Source organism: Hypanus sabinus, chromosome 1 (genome assembly GCF_030144855.1).
Source record: "Hypanus sabinus isolate sHypSab1 chromosome 1, sHypSab1.hap1, whole genome shotgun sequence".
Lineage (NCBI taxonomy): Eukaryota > Metazoa > Chordata > Chondrichthyes > Myliobatiformes > Dasyatidae > Hypanus > Hypanus sabinus.
In genome coordinates, this window is record NC_082706.1 from 3055846 (window position 1) to 3073585 (window position 17740).

At 46.0% G+C, this 17740-nt stretch overlaps 1 protein-coding gene across 2 annotated transcripts in view; it reads left to right on the plus strand.

Annotated features, from left to right (window-relative positions):
* The window catches only part of LOC132387351 (F-box/WD repeat-containing protein 1A), a 46631-nt gene that overhangs the window by 10202 nt on the left and 18689 nt on the right, over positions 1-17740 (plus strand). Inside the window, exons 2-5 of one of the 2 annotated variants that reach the window (XM_059959741.1) lie at positions 1107-1184; positions 4362-4593; positions 8767-8953; positions 12223-12319. In XM_059959741.1, the coding sequence (XP_059815724.1) occupies positions 1107-1184; positions 4362-4593; positions 8767-8953; positions 12223-12319 (594 nt within the window). The remainder of the gene's footprint in view (positions 1-1106; positions 1185-4361; positions 4594-8766; positions 8954-12222; positions 12320-17740) is intronic. The other variant, XM_059959788.1, reaches the window with a different exon arrangement.

Here is a 17740-nt window from a genome sequence, read left to right on the forward strand (position 1 = left end):
GAGTACATTGTGGGAGTCTGGTACCGGATGTGATCCTCCAGCTGTTTCTGAGTGATGCTTATTGGCTTGTGTGGGTAATAGATTTGAAAAGAATGGGCTGGTGAAGTGTCTCTAGTGCTTGGGCACTTTCTGTTTGTCCTCTGTATCGGAAACGTGCAGGCGGGCAGAGAGTACTACTGCTCAGAAGGCTATGTGCTGTTGACCGACGGCAGGGTCTGGATTCTTGCCGGACTTGGCACCTCATCACAACTTTCCTCGTCTAGGAGTAGTTACTTGAACATTATAGAACAGGGACATGCAAACTAATGTGATTCACAATTCTTTCTCCACAAGGGGAGAACATCTGACTGGGGTACTTTGACCAGTAATATTGAATTGAGCTGAAATGAAATTAAAGTACTCCTTTACCTATCACTTCACAGCTTCACAATTCCTCCTCCTTCCTCCTCACCTGGTCCCACCTATCACCTGCCAGCTTCTCACTTCATTCCCCCCCCCCCCCCCCCTTCACCAACCCACCAACCTTCCACCTCACCTGGTCTCACCTTTGAGCTGCAAACTTGTACCCCTTCACTCCCCCACCTTCTTATTCCGGCTTCTTCCCCCTTCCTTTCGAGTCCTGATGAGGGTCTCTGCCCGAAACATTAACTGTTTATTCCCCTCTACAGATGCTGCTTGACCTGTTGAGTTTATCTAGTATTTTGTGTGTAGCTCTGGATTTCCAGCATCTGCAGAATCCCCAGTGTTTAATAGTTGGAATGTGAAGGTTTTGTGTCAGGCGCTCTGCACCTGTAAGTTTTTCATTGCACCTGTGCTGACATGAGAAACTGGATCAGGAGTCGGCCACCTACCCGCCGAGCCTGCTCCGCCATTCAGGCTGATCTGGCCATGATCTTACTGTACTTGTGCACGTGCGATAAACTCCACTTTGACATTGTGCACTACTGACATGTATTCTCCTTACTGTTTGTGTCTCATAGACTCCATTCTGCCTGTCTCTTCACTCCCCTGTCTCTGATGCCCAGTGGTGTTTGGCTGCACCTTGAGAATCTCCCAGTGCTGATCCTCTGTGTTTTTCTGTGCTCTTTTTCTCTTCTGCTCCTCAGAATGCGTCCGGACACGATGAGCTTAATGAGGCCGAGCCCCCTAAGAAACTTGTATTGGAAAAGAACTCCTTTAACCAGGTGACGATTCCAGTCTACTTTCCGGGAAATCCTCCAGCCCAGGCACAGAAAGGAAGCAAAGCATGTCTTACATTTAGGAATTCCATCACCCATCCAGGATGGAAGATCCCACTTAACCGCTTTGTTCAAACAAACATGGGTTATTTTCCACTGAGATAGGGTGAGACTAGATCTAGAGATCATGGGTTAAAGGTGAAAGGTGACGAGTTTAAAGGGAACTGATGGGAAGTTTTGTCACTTAGGGGTAGAACGGGCTGCCGTTGGAAGTGGTAGATGTGGATTCAATTGCAACGTTTAAGAGAAGCTGGATAGATACATGGATGGGAGAGGTATGGAGGGCTATGGTCCAGGTGTAGATTGATTTTACGAGGCAGTAAAGAGTAGATGGGCTGAAGAGCTTGTTTCTGTGCTGCAATTCTCTTATGACTGGATCTTCTGAGATTATGCATGCTGGTTTAGACAGTGTCTCACCCAAAAGCAACAACTCGTCCTCCAGTGACACTCAAATCAGTTTCCCAAAAAAAACATTAGTTTTACATGACAGAGAGATTTCAAAATGCATACCTTAGGGTACCATCTCCAGAAGGTGTTGAACGCCATGCTGTCTCATATTGGTGAAGACGCTGAAATAATTGTTGTGCAGGCTATCTATCTACATGAATAACGTCATAACTGGTCCCCAACATTAAACAGATGTTTATCATTGCCAAGGCAACATCAAGTTCCAGGGCAAGTTTAATTGTCTTTCAACCAATCATGAATACAGCCAAATGAAACACGGTTACTCCGGGACCACGGAACAAAACACAGTACCAGCAGTCACACACAGCACAACGCATGTAGCACATGTAAGGTAGCAGTAAGCATCTAGCCCAAATCCCTGAACACCGTGTGTGTGGAGGAATTTAAGGTGGGGGGTTATATGGGAAGCAGTGTTTAAGGGTCGGCACAATGTTGTGGGCCGAAGGGCCTATACTGCACTGTACTGTTCTACGTCTGTAGATTGATGATGCATGCAAAGTTGTCGGCGAGAAAAGCCTATAGCGGTCCGATCATGACGCCCTTAAAAAGAAGTGCAGCCGCAAACAAATGCAATCCAGCTTGTCTTCCTCTGAGTGAACTCAGGAAGCCAGGAATGACAGGAGGTCCCATTCTGTTGTCTGGTTGTGCTGCTGTGTGGGTGACTGAACTGCAGAGCGGCTGATTTCTTCTGACCACATTGAACACCAACACCACCAGCACAGTTTTCCTATTGTGCTCTGGCATTAAGAACTGCCTTTCATAGCTGCCCTCTGACAGTTAGCTCCTCCAACAAGCACACAGCCTCTCACTCCCACCAACAATCTGTCATAGTGATGCCTCCTGTCCAGTGAAGACTTGATTTAATTCGTGAAATAATGAGAAGATAGTTGCAAAGATGATGAGAGGCATTCATCATGTGGATAGCCAGAGGCTTTTTTCCAGGGCTGAAATGGCTAACACGAGGGGGCACAGATTTAAAGTGCTTGGAAATGGGTACAAGGGGTATGTCAGAGGTAAATTTTTCCACACAGAGTGGTGGGTGCATGGAATGCACTGCTAGCAATGCTGGTGGAAGGAGATACAATGGGGTCTTTTAAGAGAGTCTTAGGTACATGGACCTTAAAGAAATAGAGGGCTATGTGGTAGGGTAATTCTAAGCAGCTTCTCGAGTAGGTTACAATGTCGGTGCGGCATTGTAGGCCGAAGGGCCTGTAATTGCTGTAGATTTCTATGCTCTGTGAAACTGAGACCACTCAGCCGGTGATTGGGTGTGGGAAGGGAATCTCGGCCCAGAGTATGTTAGAGGCAGAAATCCTCAGAGCCTCGTGAGAAGAGAAGTGGGCGTTCCTTGCCCCAACATGGACCATGGTGATTGTTTGCCTCACCCCACCTTCCTGAGCTAATTCCACATCCTTTAAAATTCTGCCAACCCCTGCCTTGAACAGCCCCTGATTGCCCAAGTGGGCTGGGTGGGGGGGAGGGATTCAGAGAATTCCAGTGACTTACTGCCGTCTGGGTGAAGAAATCTTCTCACCTGTTGTGGACCAGCCAGCAGGATATCTCATCTACCAAGCTCTTCAAGAATCTTGTATGGTTCAGTAAGATCACTGCTTCTTCTTCTAAACTGAATGGAGTGTAGGTAGCCAGGTGTCTCTGGTTCCTCCAGATGAGATAAACTCCCATCCCAAGTACAAAGTTCAGGATAGTTCACTGAATTCTGTTACCATGACTTGTACACTAGTTCAAGTGTACTCTCACTAAAACACTATGATGGAATGGTTCTGCAGACTCAAGGAGACGAATACCCTAATTGTGCTCCTGTGTCTTCTGGTCTCCGTAAGGTACCTGAATAACTTGCCATGCAGGGACCTGGACCGTTATCTGGGAATGTTTAATTTCGAAGCCAGTTGCAGCCAAAGTAGACACAATGTGCCAGCTGGTCTCTAACTGCAAAGCCTATTGATAGGGGACAATTGAGGGAGGGAGTGTGAACTCTGTGTATCTGCTCCAGATGAAATGAATTTTCAGATGTTTGATTAGTGTATAAATCTGTGCATGGCTGTGGTTTGGTGTTCTATTATCTGCTGGCTTTTGTGCAACGCCAGCCATCACATCAGTCCTCCCAATTCCCTCCTCCTGACAAATGCCTTGTACCTATGCAGGACTGTGCGGGCAGCACAGTAACTCTCAAGCTCAGCCTGTTTCAGAGTTCGTTTCCGGTGCCAATCTGTAAGAAGTTTGTTTGGTCTCCCCATGAATGCATGGGTTTCCTCTGGGTGCTCCAGTTTCCGTACGCAGTTCAAGGAGGCACCAGTGGGTAGGTTAATTGGCTATTGTAAATTGTTCTGTGACTAGAATTGTGTTAAATAAATGGGTTGCAGATGGTGTGGTTCACTGGGCCAGAAGGGCCTGTTCCACGCTGTATCTCTAAAATTTGTGAGGGAGGGGTTGGATTGATCTTAGAAAGGGCCTGTACTGTTTTGAAATCTCCAACCCCATGTACCAACCTCCTCCAGCTCCATTTCTCCTGACCTCTCTCCTGCTTCCTCTGTGAAGCCCTTTGAGACAAATTCAGCACCAAAGGGCCTAGAAATTTAATTTTAAGAGCTTCATCTGTCTTTCTTCCTAATACAGTAGCATCTTATTCTGTTGCAGACCAAACTCAGCATTGGTACGTCGAGTATGATCGCAGCCAAGCAGCGGAAGCCTCCCACCAGTTATGAGAAGCAGAAAGAGCAGTGCGTGAAATACTTCGATCAGTGGACAGAAACCGATCAGGTGGAATTTGTCGAGAACCTGATATCCCGAATGTGTCACTACCAACACGGTCACATCAACTCCTATCTTAAACCAATGTTGCAGAGGGACTTCATTACAGTCTTACCAGGTGCGTGGGCAGGGATGGGCTGGCTGGACAATGTGATGAACTTTGGTTCCTCTCCCCTCTCATTGTTCACATGGCTCTGTTGTTCAGGCTGTTTGCCTCCCATTTTTCTGAATTTCCTGCCATGAGGAGTGGTTTTCCTTACCCACATTACAGCCCAGTTTGTTCTGAAATCCTTCACGAATGTACCTTTTACCACCTCTGCTGAGAAAACCGTCCTAATTTTGTTTAGATTGACATACTGCAGGAACCTCAGCCCTGCGACTGTTCCAGAGCAGTACAGCACAAATGCAGGCACTTTGGCCGACCAGTCCATACCAACCATGATGTCCACCCAGTTGGTTCAAATTCCAGAGGAGGCCCACAGGTAGTCTGTCCTGAGGTGGAGACCTGTGTATCTGTGGGGTGGGGGGATGGGTTGGAGGGTGAGGGGCATATTTTGCTGCTGTTGCTTGTGTTGTTCTGCTGAACATCATGGGCATGCTGTGTTGGCACTGGAATGTGTGGTCACTCTTGCGGGCTGCCCCCAGCACATCTTTGGGTTGCATTGGTTGTTAACACAAACAACGCATTTCACTGTGTTTCGATGTACATGTGATAAATAAATCTGAATTTCCTACATTCAGTCTATATCCCTCTCAGCCCTGCCCTCCCTGTACCTATTCAAATGCTTCTTAAATTATACTACTGTACCTGCCTCAATCACTTCCTCTTGCAGCTCGTTCTACAGTCTCACCTTATTCTATGTGAAAAGTTGTCTTCAGGTCCTTTTTAAATCTTTCCCCTCTCTCCGAAATATATGTACCCTAGTTTTGCACTCCACTGGGGAAAAGTCCGATACAGTCACTTTATCGTTGTCTGCCATCATTTTAAACATTTCTATAAAGTCTTCCTCACCGATTTGGGTGGAAGAGAGGAGGAGAGTGGCCGGGTGCTGGAACAGCGGTTGTCTTGCAGAAGAAAGAAATGTTAATGCATATGAGACACCAAATAGATTGCGCTATCTAGCTATGGGTAGCAGCAATAACTAAGCTACTGTCAGCATTGAGGTTTAGATTAGTTTCCATGTAGTATTTGTGCATACATCCCTTCGTACCAGCTTGCAGAAAGGAATTAAAGATGGCTTACGGCACAGATTTACCAGTGCCTTTCACGGAACATGATCTGCCATCGCAGGTCTCCGGAACCACGTAACACAACACTCTTGGGACTGCTTCAGGGCCAAGAATTGCTTGATGATGCTGAAAATAAATTGCATGAAAGGAGTAAAGATCTTCCAATAAGAGAGGGTAGACACGCAGAGAGAACTGAAGGCTCAGAATTATGGCGCCAGAGAATGGCAACTTTTTGTGTGCAGCTCCCAAAAGAATCATTAAATATTCCAGTTCAGTATGACTACAGCTGAATCTCACAGTCACAGTCACAGACACTGCAGTGAGCAACAGTGTCGTTTATTAATACTATCGATCTTTGGTATCGCCAACTCTGGACTGCAGTCTACCCTGGGAACAAGTGCAGCAGCTGGAAGCTTAGAGAACATCTCTATTGTCTCAGGAAACATGGCTGCTGGGCAGAACTGCAAGTAAAACTGAAATGCAGTTCTCTAGTAGGGTACCCTTCTCTACTATCCTTCTGGCTAATATACATTCTCGGGAAGATAAAAAGTCAAGACTGTTTAGGTCTCAGAGCTATCAGGGACTGCTGTGTACTTTGCTTCACAGGGACACAGCACATCCCCAGCACTTTGAACACAGCACTTCAACCTTCCACTGAATAGACTGGGGCTTCCCACCCTGGAGTCCACAGACCCCTTCGTTATGGTAGGGGTCCATGGTATAAAGAAACGGGAGCCCCTGGCATAGACAGAACAGCAGTATCAGGTAAAGGCAGAGGCGGTGGCATTCACTTCATCTGTCAGTCAAATGTTTTTTTCTTCAAAAGTCACTGGATTCTGCAATTATTCCAGAGGACTGAAAAAATGCAAATGTCACTCCACTCTTTAAGGGAGGCGGGCAGAAGAAAGGAAATTATAGGCCAGTTATCTTGACTTCAGTGGTTGGGAAGATGATGGAGGCCATTATTAAGAATGAGGCTTTCGGTTACTTGGAGGCACATGACAAAATCGTCCAAAGTCAGCATGGTTTCCTTAAGGGGAAGTCTTGTCTGACAGATCTGTTGGAAATAACATGCACAATAGACAAAGGAGGTACTGTTTACTTGGATTTTCAGAAGGCTCTTGACAAGGTGCTATACAAGAGGCTGCTTAACTAGAGCCCATGGTATTACAGGACAGATACTAGAATGGATAGAAGAATTGCTTACTGTCAGGGGGCAAAGAGTGTGAATAAAGGGGGCCTATTCTGGTCAAATACTGATGGCTACTGGTGTTCCATATGGGTTGGTATTGGGACCGCTTTGTTTCATATTATATGTCAACGATTTGGATGACGGAACTGATGGCTTTGTAGGCAAGTTTCTACAGATGTGCTGTGGAGACCATTCTGAGTAGCTGCATCACCGTCTAACATGGAGGCTCCAATGTGCAGGATCAGAAAAAACTGCAGACAGTTATAGACTCCACTAGCTCCGTAAGAACATAAATCGGAGCAGGAGTCGGCCATCTGGCCTGTCAAACCTGCTCCTTCATTCAATAAGATCATGGCTGATCTGGCCATGGACTCATCTCCACCTACCTGCCTTTTCCCTACAACCCTTAATTCCCCTACTATGCAAAAATCAATCCAACCTTAAATATATTTCCTGAGGTAGCCTCCACTGCTTCATGGGCACTAGCCTCCCCATCACCGAGGTGGTGACTCAAGGTGACGTCCATCATGAAGTGTACTGATCACCCAGAAATGCCCTCTTCTCATTACTACCATCAGAGAGGAGGTACAGGAACCTGAAGGCACACACTCAACACTTTAGGAATAACTTCTACTAAACTGCCTAGGGAACCATGCACACTACTTCACTATTTATCTATTTTATATCATTATTGTAATTTGTAGTAATATTTTTATATGTTGCACCAGACTGCTCCCACAGAACAACAAATTTCATGACATATCAGTACTAGTAAAATCTGATTCCAAATACTTGGAATACTTAGTAAGTAAGGCCACATCTGTAAAGAGAAGACCAGTTCACATTGCAAGTCACTGACCACATTGCAGTAAAAAGGCATTTCCAGCGTTTTCTGATTTTAATTTGTATTTAGGTCAAACATTCTCAGATCTCTTGAAGCTGTTGGATGTGTGACTTACCGCTGCGTGTTTGGACATCGAACTGGGAAGGTTTGGTTCTGAGCCGAGTTCTTGAAGAGAGTATGGCGTATGTCAGTGGGGAAAATGGTAAAAAGGGGAGAAATCAACATAAAAACATCAAGGTGGTCATTGTTTTTAAAAAAAACTGAGTAAACAGTAGCATTTTTTAAAAAATCTTTTATTTCTCTTGTGTCTTTTAAATCCCTTCTGGGAGTTTGGACCAGGGAGGAGGTACAAAGCTGTGCAAGCATAAACAGATAGTTGTTCTAGAAATAGTCATTCCGATAAACGTTGGGATGTTATAACTTTCTGCTGTCACCCAGTTCCTCACTGTTTAACCCACTTGAACTCTGGTTTCCGAGATTTTAAAAATTGACCCTTGACAAATTATAAACCATAATCGTCTCAAAAAAAGATTTGCTTGATTTGGCACATGTACATCAAATGAGTCATCTGCATCAAATCTAATTAGCGCAGAGGTGCTGGGACAACCTACAAATGTCGCCATGCTTCCGGTGCCAACATAACATGCCCGCAACTCTCAAAAGCTAACCCTACTGCAGGAGGAAAGCGGAGCACCCAGAGGAAACCCGTTCAGTCACATTGAGAGCGTACAAACTCCTGACAGGCAGTGGCGGCAATTGAAACCCAATCGGTGAACGCTGACATTGTAATAGTGTTATGCTAGCCACTACACTACCGCATCACCCCATAGAGTTCTCCACTCTGGAAAAGCTAGTTTTCCCACAAATGCTTGAGACTCTTTCCATGCCAACTCTGACCTCTTTATTACACAATCCTCAGACCAGCGTTTCTATACGGGACTTTATCGTACGATTTTGAAAACCTGAAGTCAAGCATATCTGGTTAAGATTCCTTCCCTCAGTAACTGTATGGTTGGTGTCTCTAGCCCGTGGCCTGGATCACATTGCAGAGAACATCCTCTCGTTCCTGGACGCCCGTTCACTGTGCGCCGCAGAGCTCGTGTGTAAGGAATGGTACCGAGTCATCTCTGATGGAATGCTCTGGAAGAAGTTAATGGAGAGGATGGTGCGCACAGACACCCTCTGGAAGGGGCTTTCAGAGCGAAGGGGATGGTAAGGATGGCTTAATATGTGACAAGATGTAGATAGCTGTATGTAGTGGAGGTAGAGGGGGGATCTCATTAAACTCTACCAGATACCGCAAAGCTTGGATGGAGTGGATGTGGAGAGGATGTTTTCATTGGTAAGAGAAACTGTCTCTGAGGCTGTGGCCTCACAATAAAGGGACATCCCTTTAGAACTGAGCTGAGGAGGAATTTTGTTGGCCAGAGGGTGATGGATCTGTGGAATCTGTTGTCCATTGTCCCATTCACTGGAATGCCCCACTGACACTCCGTCACACTCACTGGAATACCCCACTGATGCTCTGTCACTCACTGGAATACCCTACTGTCACTCCATCACAGTCACATTCACTAGAATACCCCACTGGCACTCTGTACCACAGACACATTCACTGGAATACCCCACTGGCACACAGTCACATTCACTCTGATACCCTACTGTCACTCCGTCACACAGTCACATTCACTGGAATACCCCACTGTCACTCCGTCACACAGTCACATTCACTGGAATGCCCCACTGTCACTCCGTCACACAGTCACATTCACTGGAATACCCCACTGGCACTCTGTACCACAGACACATTCACTGGAATACACCACTGGCGCTCCCTCACATAGTCACATTCACTGGAATACCCCACTGTCACTCCATCACACGGTCACATTCACTGGAGTATCCCACTGGCACCATCACAGCCACATTCACTGGAATACACCACTGGCGCTCCCTCACACAGTCACATTCACTGGAATACCCCACTGTCACTCTGTCACACAGTCACATTCACTGGAATACCCCACTGTCACTCCGTCACACAGTCACATTCACTGGAGTATCCCACTGGCACTCCGTCACACAGTCACATTCACTGGAATACCCCACTGGCACTCTGTACCACAGACACATTCACTGGAATATCCCACTGTCACTCCATCACACAGTCACATTCACTGGAATACCCCACTGTCACTCCATCACACGGTCACATTCACTGGAGTATCCCACTGACACTCCGTCACACAGTCACATTCACTGGAATACACCACTGGCGCTCCCTCACACAGTCACATTCACTGGAATACCCCACTGTCACTCCATCACACGGTCACATTCACTGGAGTATCCCACTGGCACCATCACAGCCACATTCACTGGAATACACCACTGGCGCTCCCTCACTCAGTCACATTCACTGGAATACCCCACTGTCACTCCATCACACGGTCACATTCACTGGAGTATCCCACTGGCACCATCACAGCCACATTCACTGGAATACACCACTGGCGCTCCCTCACACAGTCACATTCACTGGAATACCCCACTGTCACTCCGTCACACAGTCACATTCACTGGAATACCCCACTGTCACTCTGTCACACAGTCACATTCACTGGAGTATCCCACTGGCACTCCGTCACACAGTCACATTCACTGGAATACCCCACTGTCACTCCGTCACACAGTCACATTCACTGGAATACCCCACTGTCACTCCGTCACACAGTCACATTCACTGGAGTATCCCACTGTCACTCCGTCACACAGTCACATTCACTGGAATACCCCACTGGCACTCCGTCACACAGTCACATTCACTGGAATACCCCACTGTCACTCCGTCACACAGTCACATTCACTGGAATACCCCACTGTCACTCTGTCACACAGTCACATTTACTGAAGTACCTCACTGGCGCTCTGAAACACAGCCACATTCAGTGGAATACCCCACTGGCACTCCGTCACACAGTTAAACCCTTTCCCATCTTTGTGCGCTCTGAATTTGGGAAAGACGTAGGCCTGATATTTTTGTAGCCAGCAGCACTGTCCACACGAGTATTATACTAATTTGTTTCCGATTTGTGGGTTGCATTGCCTGTTGGTGCAGCACACAGTAGGTTCCCATTAGCTAACGAGATAAAAATTGTAAGCAATGTTTTTTAATGGGGTGAACAGCTCTCAGTTCCAACACAGATTGGGCCTTTTCACCCAATTTGCCCATTTTAATTCACTGCCTCAAGTGGCTGACGAAAATATTTCATTCTTAAATTTTAGATTTTCACCACATTAACACACCCTTCCAGTGCAACGAGCCTGCACCACCCAATTACAGACATGTGGCCGATTAACCTACTTTGGACTGCAGGAGGAAACCGGAGCACCCAGAGGAAACACACGTGGTCACAGGGAGGACATACAAACTCCTCACAGACACTGGTGGGAATTGAACCCGGGTTGCTGACACTGTAATAGCATTATGCTATCGTGCCAATTGTTGGAGATTTATACCCCATTTCCATGTCTCCACTCGTTTCTGATGCCAAGAGTTAAACAGCCTTTCCTGTATTTGAACATAGTGGTACATAACTGGTACAAGAATTTAAACTAGTTAATTCAAGGTTTGCATTCATTTCAAGAGGACAGAAATATAAAAGTAATAATGTGATGCCGAGGCTATATAAATCATTGGTCGGACCCCATTTTGGAGTATTGTGAGCAATTTTGGGCCTCTTATCGGAGAAAGGATATGCCATCATTGGAGTGGGTCCATAGGCAATTCATGACATCAGTCCTGGAATGAAAGGGTTAACATAGGAGCATTTGATGGCTCTGGGCCTGTACTGGCTTAGTTAAGAAGAATGGTGGTGGGGGTGTGGGGAATCTCCTTGAAAGCTATCAAATATTGAAAGGCCTAGACAAAGTGGTTGTGGAGAGGATGTTTCTTATAGTGGGGGAGTCTAGAACTGGGTCAGAATAGAAGGACGGCCCTCTAGAACAGAGATGAACAGGACTTTCTTTAGCCAGAGGGTGGTGAATCTGTGAAATCCATTGACACATACAACTGGAGGCGAGCTGATTGTGTATATTTAAAGCGGAGGTTGATAGGTTCTTGATTAGTCAGGGTGACAAAGGTTACAGGGAGAAGGCAGGAGAATGGGGATGGAATGGTGGAGCAGACTCAATGGGCTGAATGGCCACATTCCGTTGTTGTGTCTTCGGCTCCTTGCGCCTGTTTTGGGCCCGTCAAATCACTTGTATTAATGTGGAGGTTTGACTGGAAGAGAGAGAAGTATGCTCGCCTTGTAACGTAAACTCGGCTCCCAGCTAAAAGTCTCCAATGATGCCGTAGATTCCGTTTGAGGGTAACTGACATTGGGAATAAACCTTCCTGTGTGAGGGCCAGCAGCACCCTCACTGAAGTGGGGTTGTGGCATGATTTCCCCAATGCTAAAGGACTTTTTTATTTACAGGATCCAGTACTTGTTCAAAAACAAGCCCTCCGATGGCATTTTGCCTCCAGATTCCTTCTACAGATCTCTGTACCCACAAATTATACAAGATATAGAGGTAAGCATCATCTCCAGACACTCTGATTGCTGGTGGGGTTAAGTTAATGTGTGAAATAGTAATACATTTCATGTTGGGAAAGCAAGATTACTCCCACACAAAATGCTGTGGAACTCAGCAGGACAGGAGCATCTATGGATTGTCTGACATTTTGTGTGTGTTACTGTAGAGTTCTAGCATCTGTGGACTCTAGTGTTTAAAATCACCCTCAGCTTGTTCACAGTGAACTCCATAAATGTCACCAAGACAATATCCAAATTATGTTTGCAATGAATATTGGGCCAGAACTCCAGCAGAACCCACTCTGAAATGATCGCAGGAATGTTTCATATGCAGCTGACCAAGAGTCTCATTTAACATCTCACCTGAACGACAACACGTCCAGTGGTTCATTCATTGTGTGCCGTGTCATATGATGTGGCCGATCATGGTCTCATGACCGTGATTGTTCTTGGCAAATTTTTCTACAGAAGCGGTTTGCCATTGCCTTCTTCTGTGCAGTGTCAGGTGACCCCAGCCATTATCAGTACTCTTCAGAGATTGTCTGCCTGTAGTCAGTGGTCACATAACCAGGACTTGTGATCTCCACCAGCTGCTCATACGACCACCCACCACCTGCTCCCATGACTTCACATGTCCCTGATCGGGGTTGGGGGGGTGGTTAAGCAGGTGCTACTTCTTGCCCAAGGGTGACCAGTGGCCTAGCAGGGGGAAGAAGTGCCTTACACCTCCTTTGGTAAAGATGTATTTGCACCCCACCACCAACAGTGGCACAACACTCATTTCTGCACCGTGATTGAGCTTGAACTATGTCGCTAAGTCTCTGGAGCCGGACTTGAATCCAGACCATTCTGACTCTTCAGAGCTGAGATGTGGCAAACACTGTGATCATTCTGTTCAGTACAGTTGCCTCTTGTGCACAGTACCACCACGTCCTTTGTCTCCCAGAGTTATGTCTTCAGAAGGAGTTGGCAGGCAGATAGCTACAAGTTAGTGAGGCAGACTTCCTTGCGTTAATTTATTGTAAGTGTTTCAGTAGATACTTCTGTGGTGAGCGAAGTAATCCAGTTGCTGACAATGTGAATTAAAGTCAGGAAATGCAGGTCAGACAAGTCTGAAGAGAGAAGATATTATATTTCAGCTTGTTAACCTTTCATTGAAACTGGAGCAGCAAATTTTCAGGAAGTTTCAAGGTGAGGAATGTAGTGGTGGAGGAAATGTTCGTGGGAACTCTGCACTGGAAGCTAAAGTTCAAAGTGAATTTATTATCAAAGTATATGTCACCATATACAAGGAGATTTATTTTCTTGCAGGCATTCAAAGTAGGACAAAGAAATACAGTAAAATCAATGAAAAACCACACACAAATACTAACAATGAATATTGTAATTTCCTTCGGGATCAATAAAGTAGCTAGCTATCTATATATGTGCAAAAGAAGACAAACTGCAAATACAAAAACCAATAAGTAAACAGGATGAAGATAAATGGGTGACTGTCAAGAGAAGGAAGGAAAACATCAGGTAGTGGAGGGCACCCCTGTGGCTGTTCCCCTCAACAATAGCTACTCCATTTTGAGTACTATTGGGAGGGGGAGGGACTTACCTGGGGGAAGCAACAGAGGCCTTGCCTCAGGCACTGAGTCTGACTCTGTGGCTCAGAAGGGTAGGGAACTGAAGAGGATGGCAGCAGTAAGAGGGGACTCTATAGTCCGGGGGACAGATAGGTGATACTGTGGGTGCAATAAAGAAATGTGGATGAAGTTGCCTCCCAGTTGCCAAGGTCCACGATGTTTCCTAACGTATCCACAATATCCTGAAAAGGGAGGGTGAGCAGCCAGAAGTCATGGTACATATTGGTACCAAAAACATAGGTAGAAAAGGGGAGGAGGTCCTGAAATCAGAATACAGGGAGTTAGGATGGAAGCTGAGAAGCAGGACCTCAAGGGTAGTAATCTCAGGATAGCTGCCTATGCCAGGCAGCAGTGAGCATAGGAATAGAGTGAGCTGACAGATAAATATGTGGCTGAAGAATTGGAGCAGGGGTCAGGGATTCAGATTTCTGGATCATTGGGATCTTTTCTGGGGCAGGTGTGACCTTTACAAAAGGGATGGTTTGCATTTGAATCTTGGGGGGGGGGGGGGGGGCAATATCCTTGCAGGCAGATTTACTACAGTTATTGGGAGTGGTGTGAACTAATATGGCAGGGGGATGGGAACCAGTATGATCGAGCTGAGGATGAGCCAGCAGATTTGCAAGTAGATGATGCGTGTGATATGAAGGTAAGGAAGGACAAGCCAATGACTGGGTACAAATGCACAGTGCACAGAGTTAAATTTTACCACAGAGGCAAAATTCAAAAGGGCGAAGAATGCAGGACTGAAGGTGCTGTATTTAAATGCGTGTGGCATTCAGAATAAGGTGGACAAGCTTGTGGTGCAATTAGAGACTGGTCGGTATGATGATGTGGCCACCACTGAGTTGTGGCTGAAAGAAGGTCATAGTTGGGAGCTTAATATCAAAGGATATACTTTGCATCAAAAGGACAGGCAGGAAGGCATATACAGTGGTACGGCTCTGTTGGTAAGAGATGGAATTTTATCTTTAGAAAGAGGTGACATAGCATCAGAGAATGTTGAATCTTAGTGGGTAGAGTTAAGAAACTGCAAGGGTAAAAAAAACATAATGAGAATCACATATAAGCCTCCAAATAGTAGCCAAGATGTGAAGTTGAGATTGCAAAGGGAGCTGGAAAGGGCATGTAATCAGGATAATGTCACAATAGTAATGGGGGACTGCAATATGGGATGATCAGGTTGGTGTCTGATCGCAAGAGAGGGAATTTGTTGAATGCCTATGAGAAGGCTTTTTAGACCAGCTTGTGTTTGAGCCTACTTGGAGAAAGGCTATCTTAGATTGGGTGTTGTGTAATAATCCAGATTTTATTAGAGACCTTATGATTGGATTCATACTGCAGTTTGAGAGGGAGAAGCTTAAGTCACACGTATCGGTAATGCAATGGAATAAAGGGAATGACAGCGGCATGAGAGAGGAGCTTGCCCAGGTGAATTGGAGGGGGATACTGGTGGGGAAGACAGCAGAGTAGAGGTAGAACCATAAAACACTACAGCACAGAAAACAGGCCATTCAGCTCTTCTAGTCTGTGCCGAAATTTTATTCCGCTAGTCCCATTGACCTGCACCCAGTCCATAACCCTTCAGACCTCTCCCATCTATGTATCTATCCAATTTATTCTTAAAACTTAAGAGTGAGCCTGCATCTACCACTTCAGATGGCAGTTCGTTCCACACTCCCTCCACTTTCTGAGTGAAGTTCCCCCTAAAGTTCCCCTGAAACCTTTGCCCTTTCACCCTAAAGCCATGTCCTCTTGTATTTATCTCTCCTAATCTAAGTGGAAAGGGCCTACTCGCATTTACTCTGTCTATACCCCTCATCATTTTGCAGACCTCTATCAGATCCCCCCTCATACTTCTACGCTGCAAGGAATAATGTCCTAAACTGTTCACTCTTTCCCTGTAACTCAATTCCTGAAGACCCGGCAACATCCTAATAAATCTTCTCTGCACTCTTTCAATCTTACTGATATCCTTCCTATAGTTAGGTGACCAGAACTGCGCACAAAACTCCAAATTTGGCCTCACCAATGTCTTACACAACCTCACCATAACATCCTGAAGTTTCTGGGAATAGTTCACAAGTCACAGTATCCCACAGAAGAAGTTTTTCTCAAGTGGCAAGGATAGGCATCTGTGGCTGACAGGGGAATTTGACTGCATAAAAGCCAAGGATAGGGCATATAATGTAGCAATGAGTGGGAAGTTGGATGATTGGGAAATTTTTTTAATCCAACAAAAGGCAACTAAAAAAGACATAAGAAGGGAAAAGATGAAATATGAGGGCAAACTAGCCAATAATATAAAGCAGGACACTAATTTTTTTTGGGTTATATAAAGAGTAAAAGGTAGGTGAGAGTTGATATTTAACCACTGGAAAATAATGCTGGTGAGTTAGTAATGAAGGACAAAGGATGCTGGATGAACTACGGATCATTCGGGAGGCAGAGGCAGAGATAGATAGGAGTTATCAGGAGGTAGTCACACCAAAAAACCAAGAAGTAGGCAGATGGGTGACGGTCCAGAGAGGCAGGGGGAGCAGGCAGAGAGAGCAGAGCACCCCTGCGGCCATTCCCATTATCAATAAGTATACCGTACTGGATACTGTTGATGGGGATGACCTACCAGGAATGAGTTGTAGTGGTCCTGCCTCTGGCACAGAGGTTGAACCCTCAACTAGAAAGGGGAGGAGGGAAGAGAAGAGAGCGATAGTTTTAGGGGATTCTATAGTTAGGGGGGCAGATAGGAGATTTTGTGGGGCAGATCGGGAGTCTCGGATGGTATGTTGCCTCCCTGGTGCCAGGGTCCGGGACATCTCAGATCGGGTGCAGGCTATTCTTGAGAACGAGGGCACGAACCCAGATGTAGTGGTCCATGTAGGGACCAACGATGTAGGTAAGGTGAGTGAGGGGGTCCTGCTTAGAGAGTTCAGGGAGTTAGGAGTGAAGCTGAAAGGCAGGACCTCCAGGGTGACAATCTCAGGATTGCTACCTGTGCCACATGCGAGTGAGGCGAAGAATAGAATGATTATGCACATTAATACGAGGCTGAGAGCATGGTGCAGGAAGGAAGGGTTCAGGTTTTTGGATAATTGGTCTTTGTTCCAGGGACATTGGGATCTGTTTCGAAGGGACGGTCTACATCTGAACCGGAGGGGTACTAACATTCTTGCAGGAGTGTTTGCCAGTGCTGCTCGGGGGGGTTTAAACTAGATGTGCAGGGGGCAGGGATCCAGATCCAGAGGGTTGGTCAGAAGGAGATGGGGTTAAATGTGTAGAAGGTTTGGGTGATCTTGAGAAGGTCATCAAAATTCAGGGTGCAATTAGCCCGATGGAAGTTCAAGGAGCTGGGTTAGGTACAGTAGACAGTGTTTTAAGCAAAAAGAGGAGGAATGGGCTAAGAATTCTATACTTGAATGTGCGTAGTGTCAGAAATAAGACAGATGAGCTTGAAGCTCAGATGAAAATGGGGAATTACGATATTGTTGGGATAACGGAGACATGGCTGCAAGGGGATCAGGCCTGGGAATTGAGTGTACCAGGGTATACGTGCTATCGTAGAGACAGAAATATGGGAAGAGGGGGTGGGGTGGCCCTGTTGGTGAGGAATGAGATTCAGTCCTTAGCAAGAGGTGACTTGGGAACAGGGGAAGTAGAGTCTGTGTGGATTGAGCTGCGGAACAGTAAGGGTAAAAAGACCCTAATGGGTGTTGTGTACAGGCCCCCAAACAGTAGCGTGGATATTGGGTACAAGTTGATTAGGGAGTTAACATTGGCATGTGCTAAAG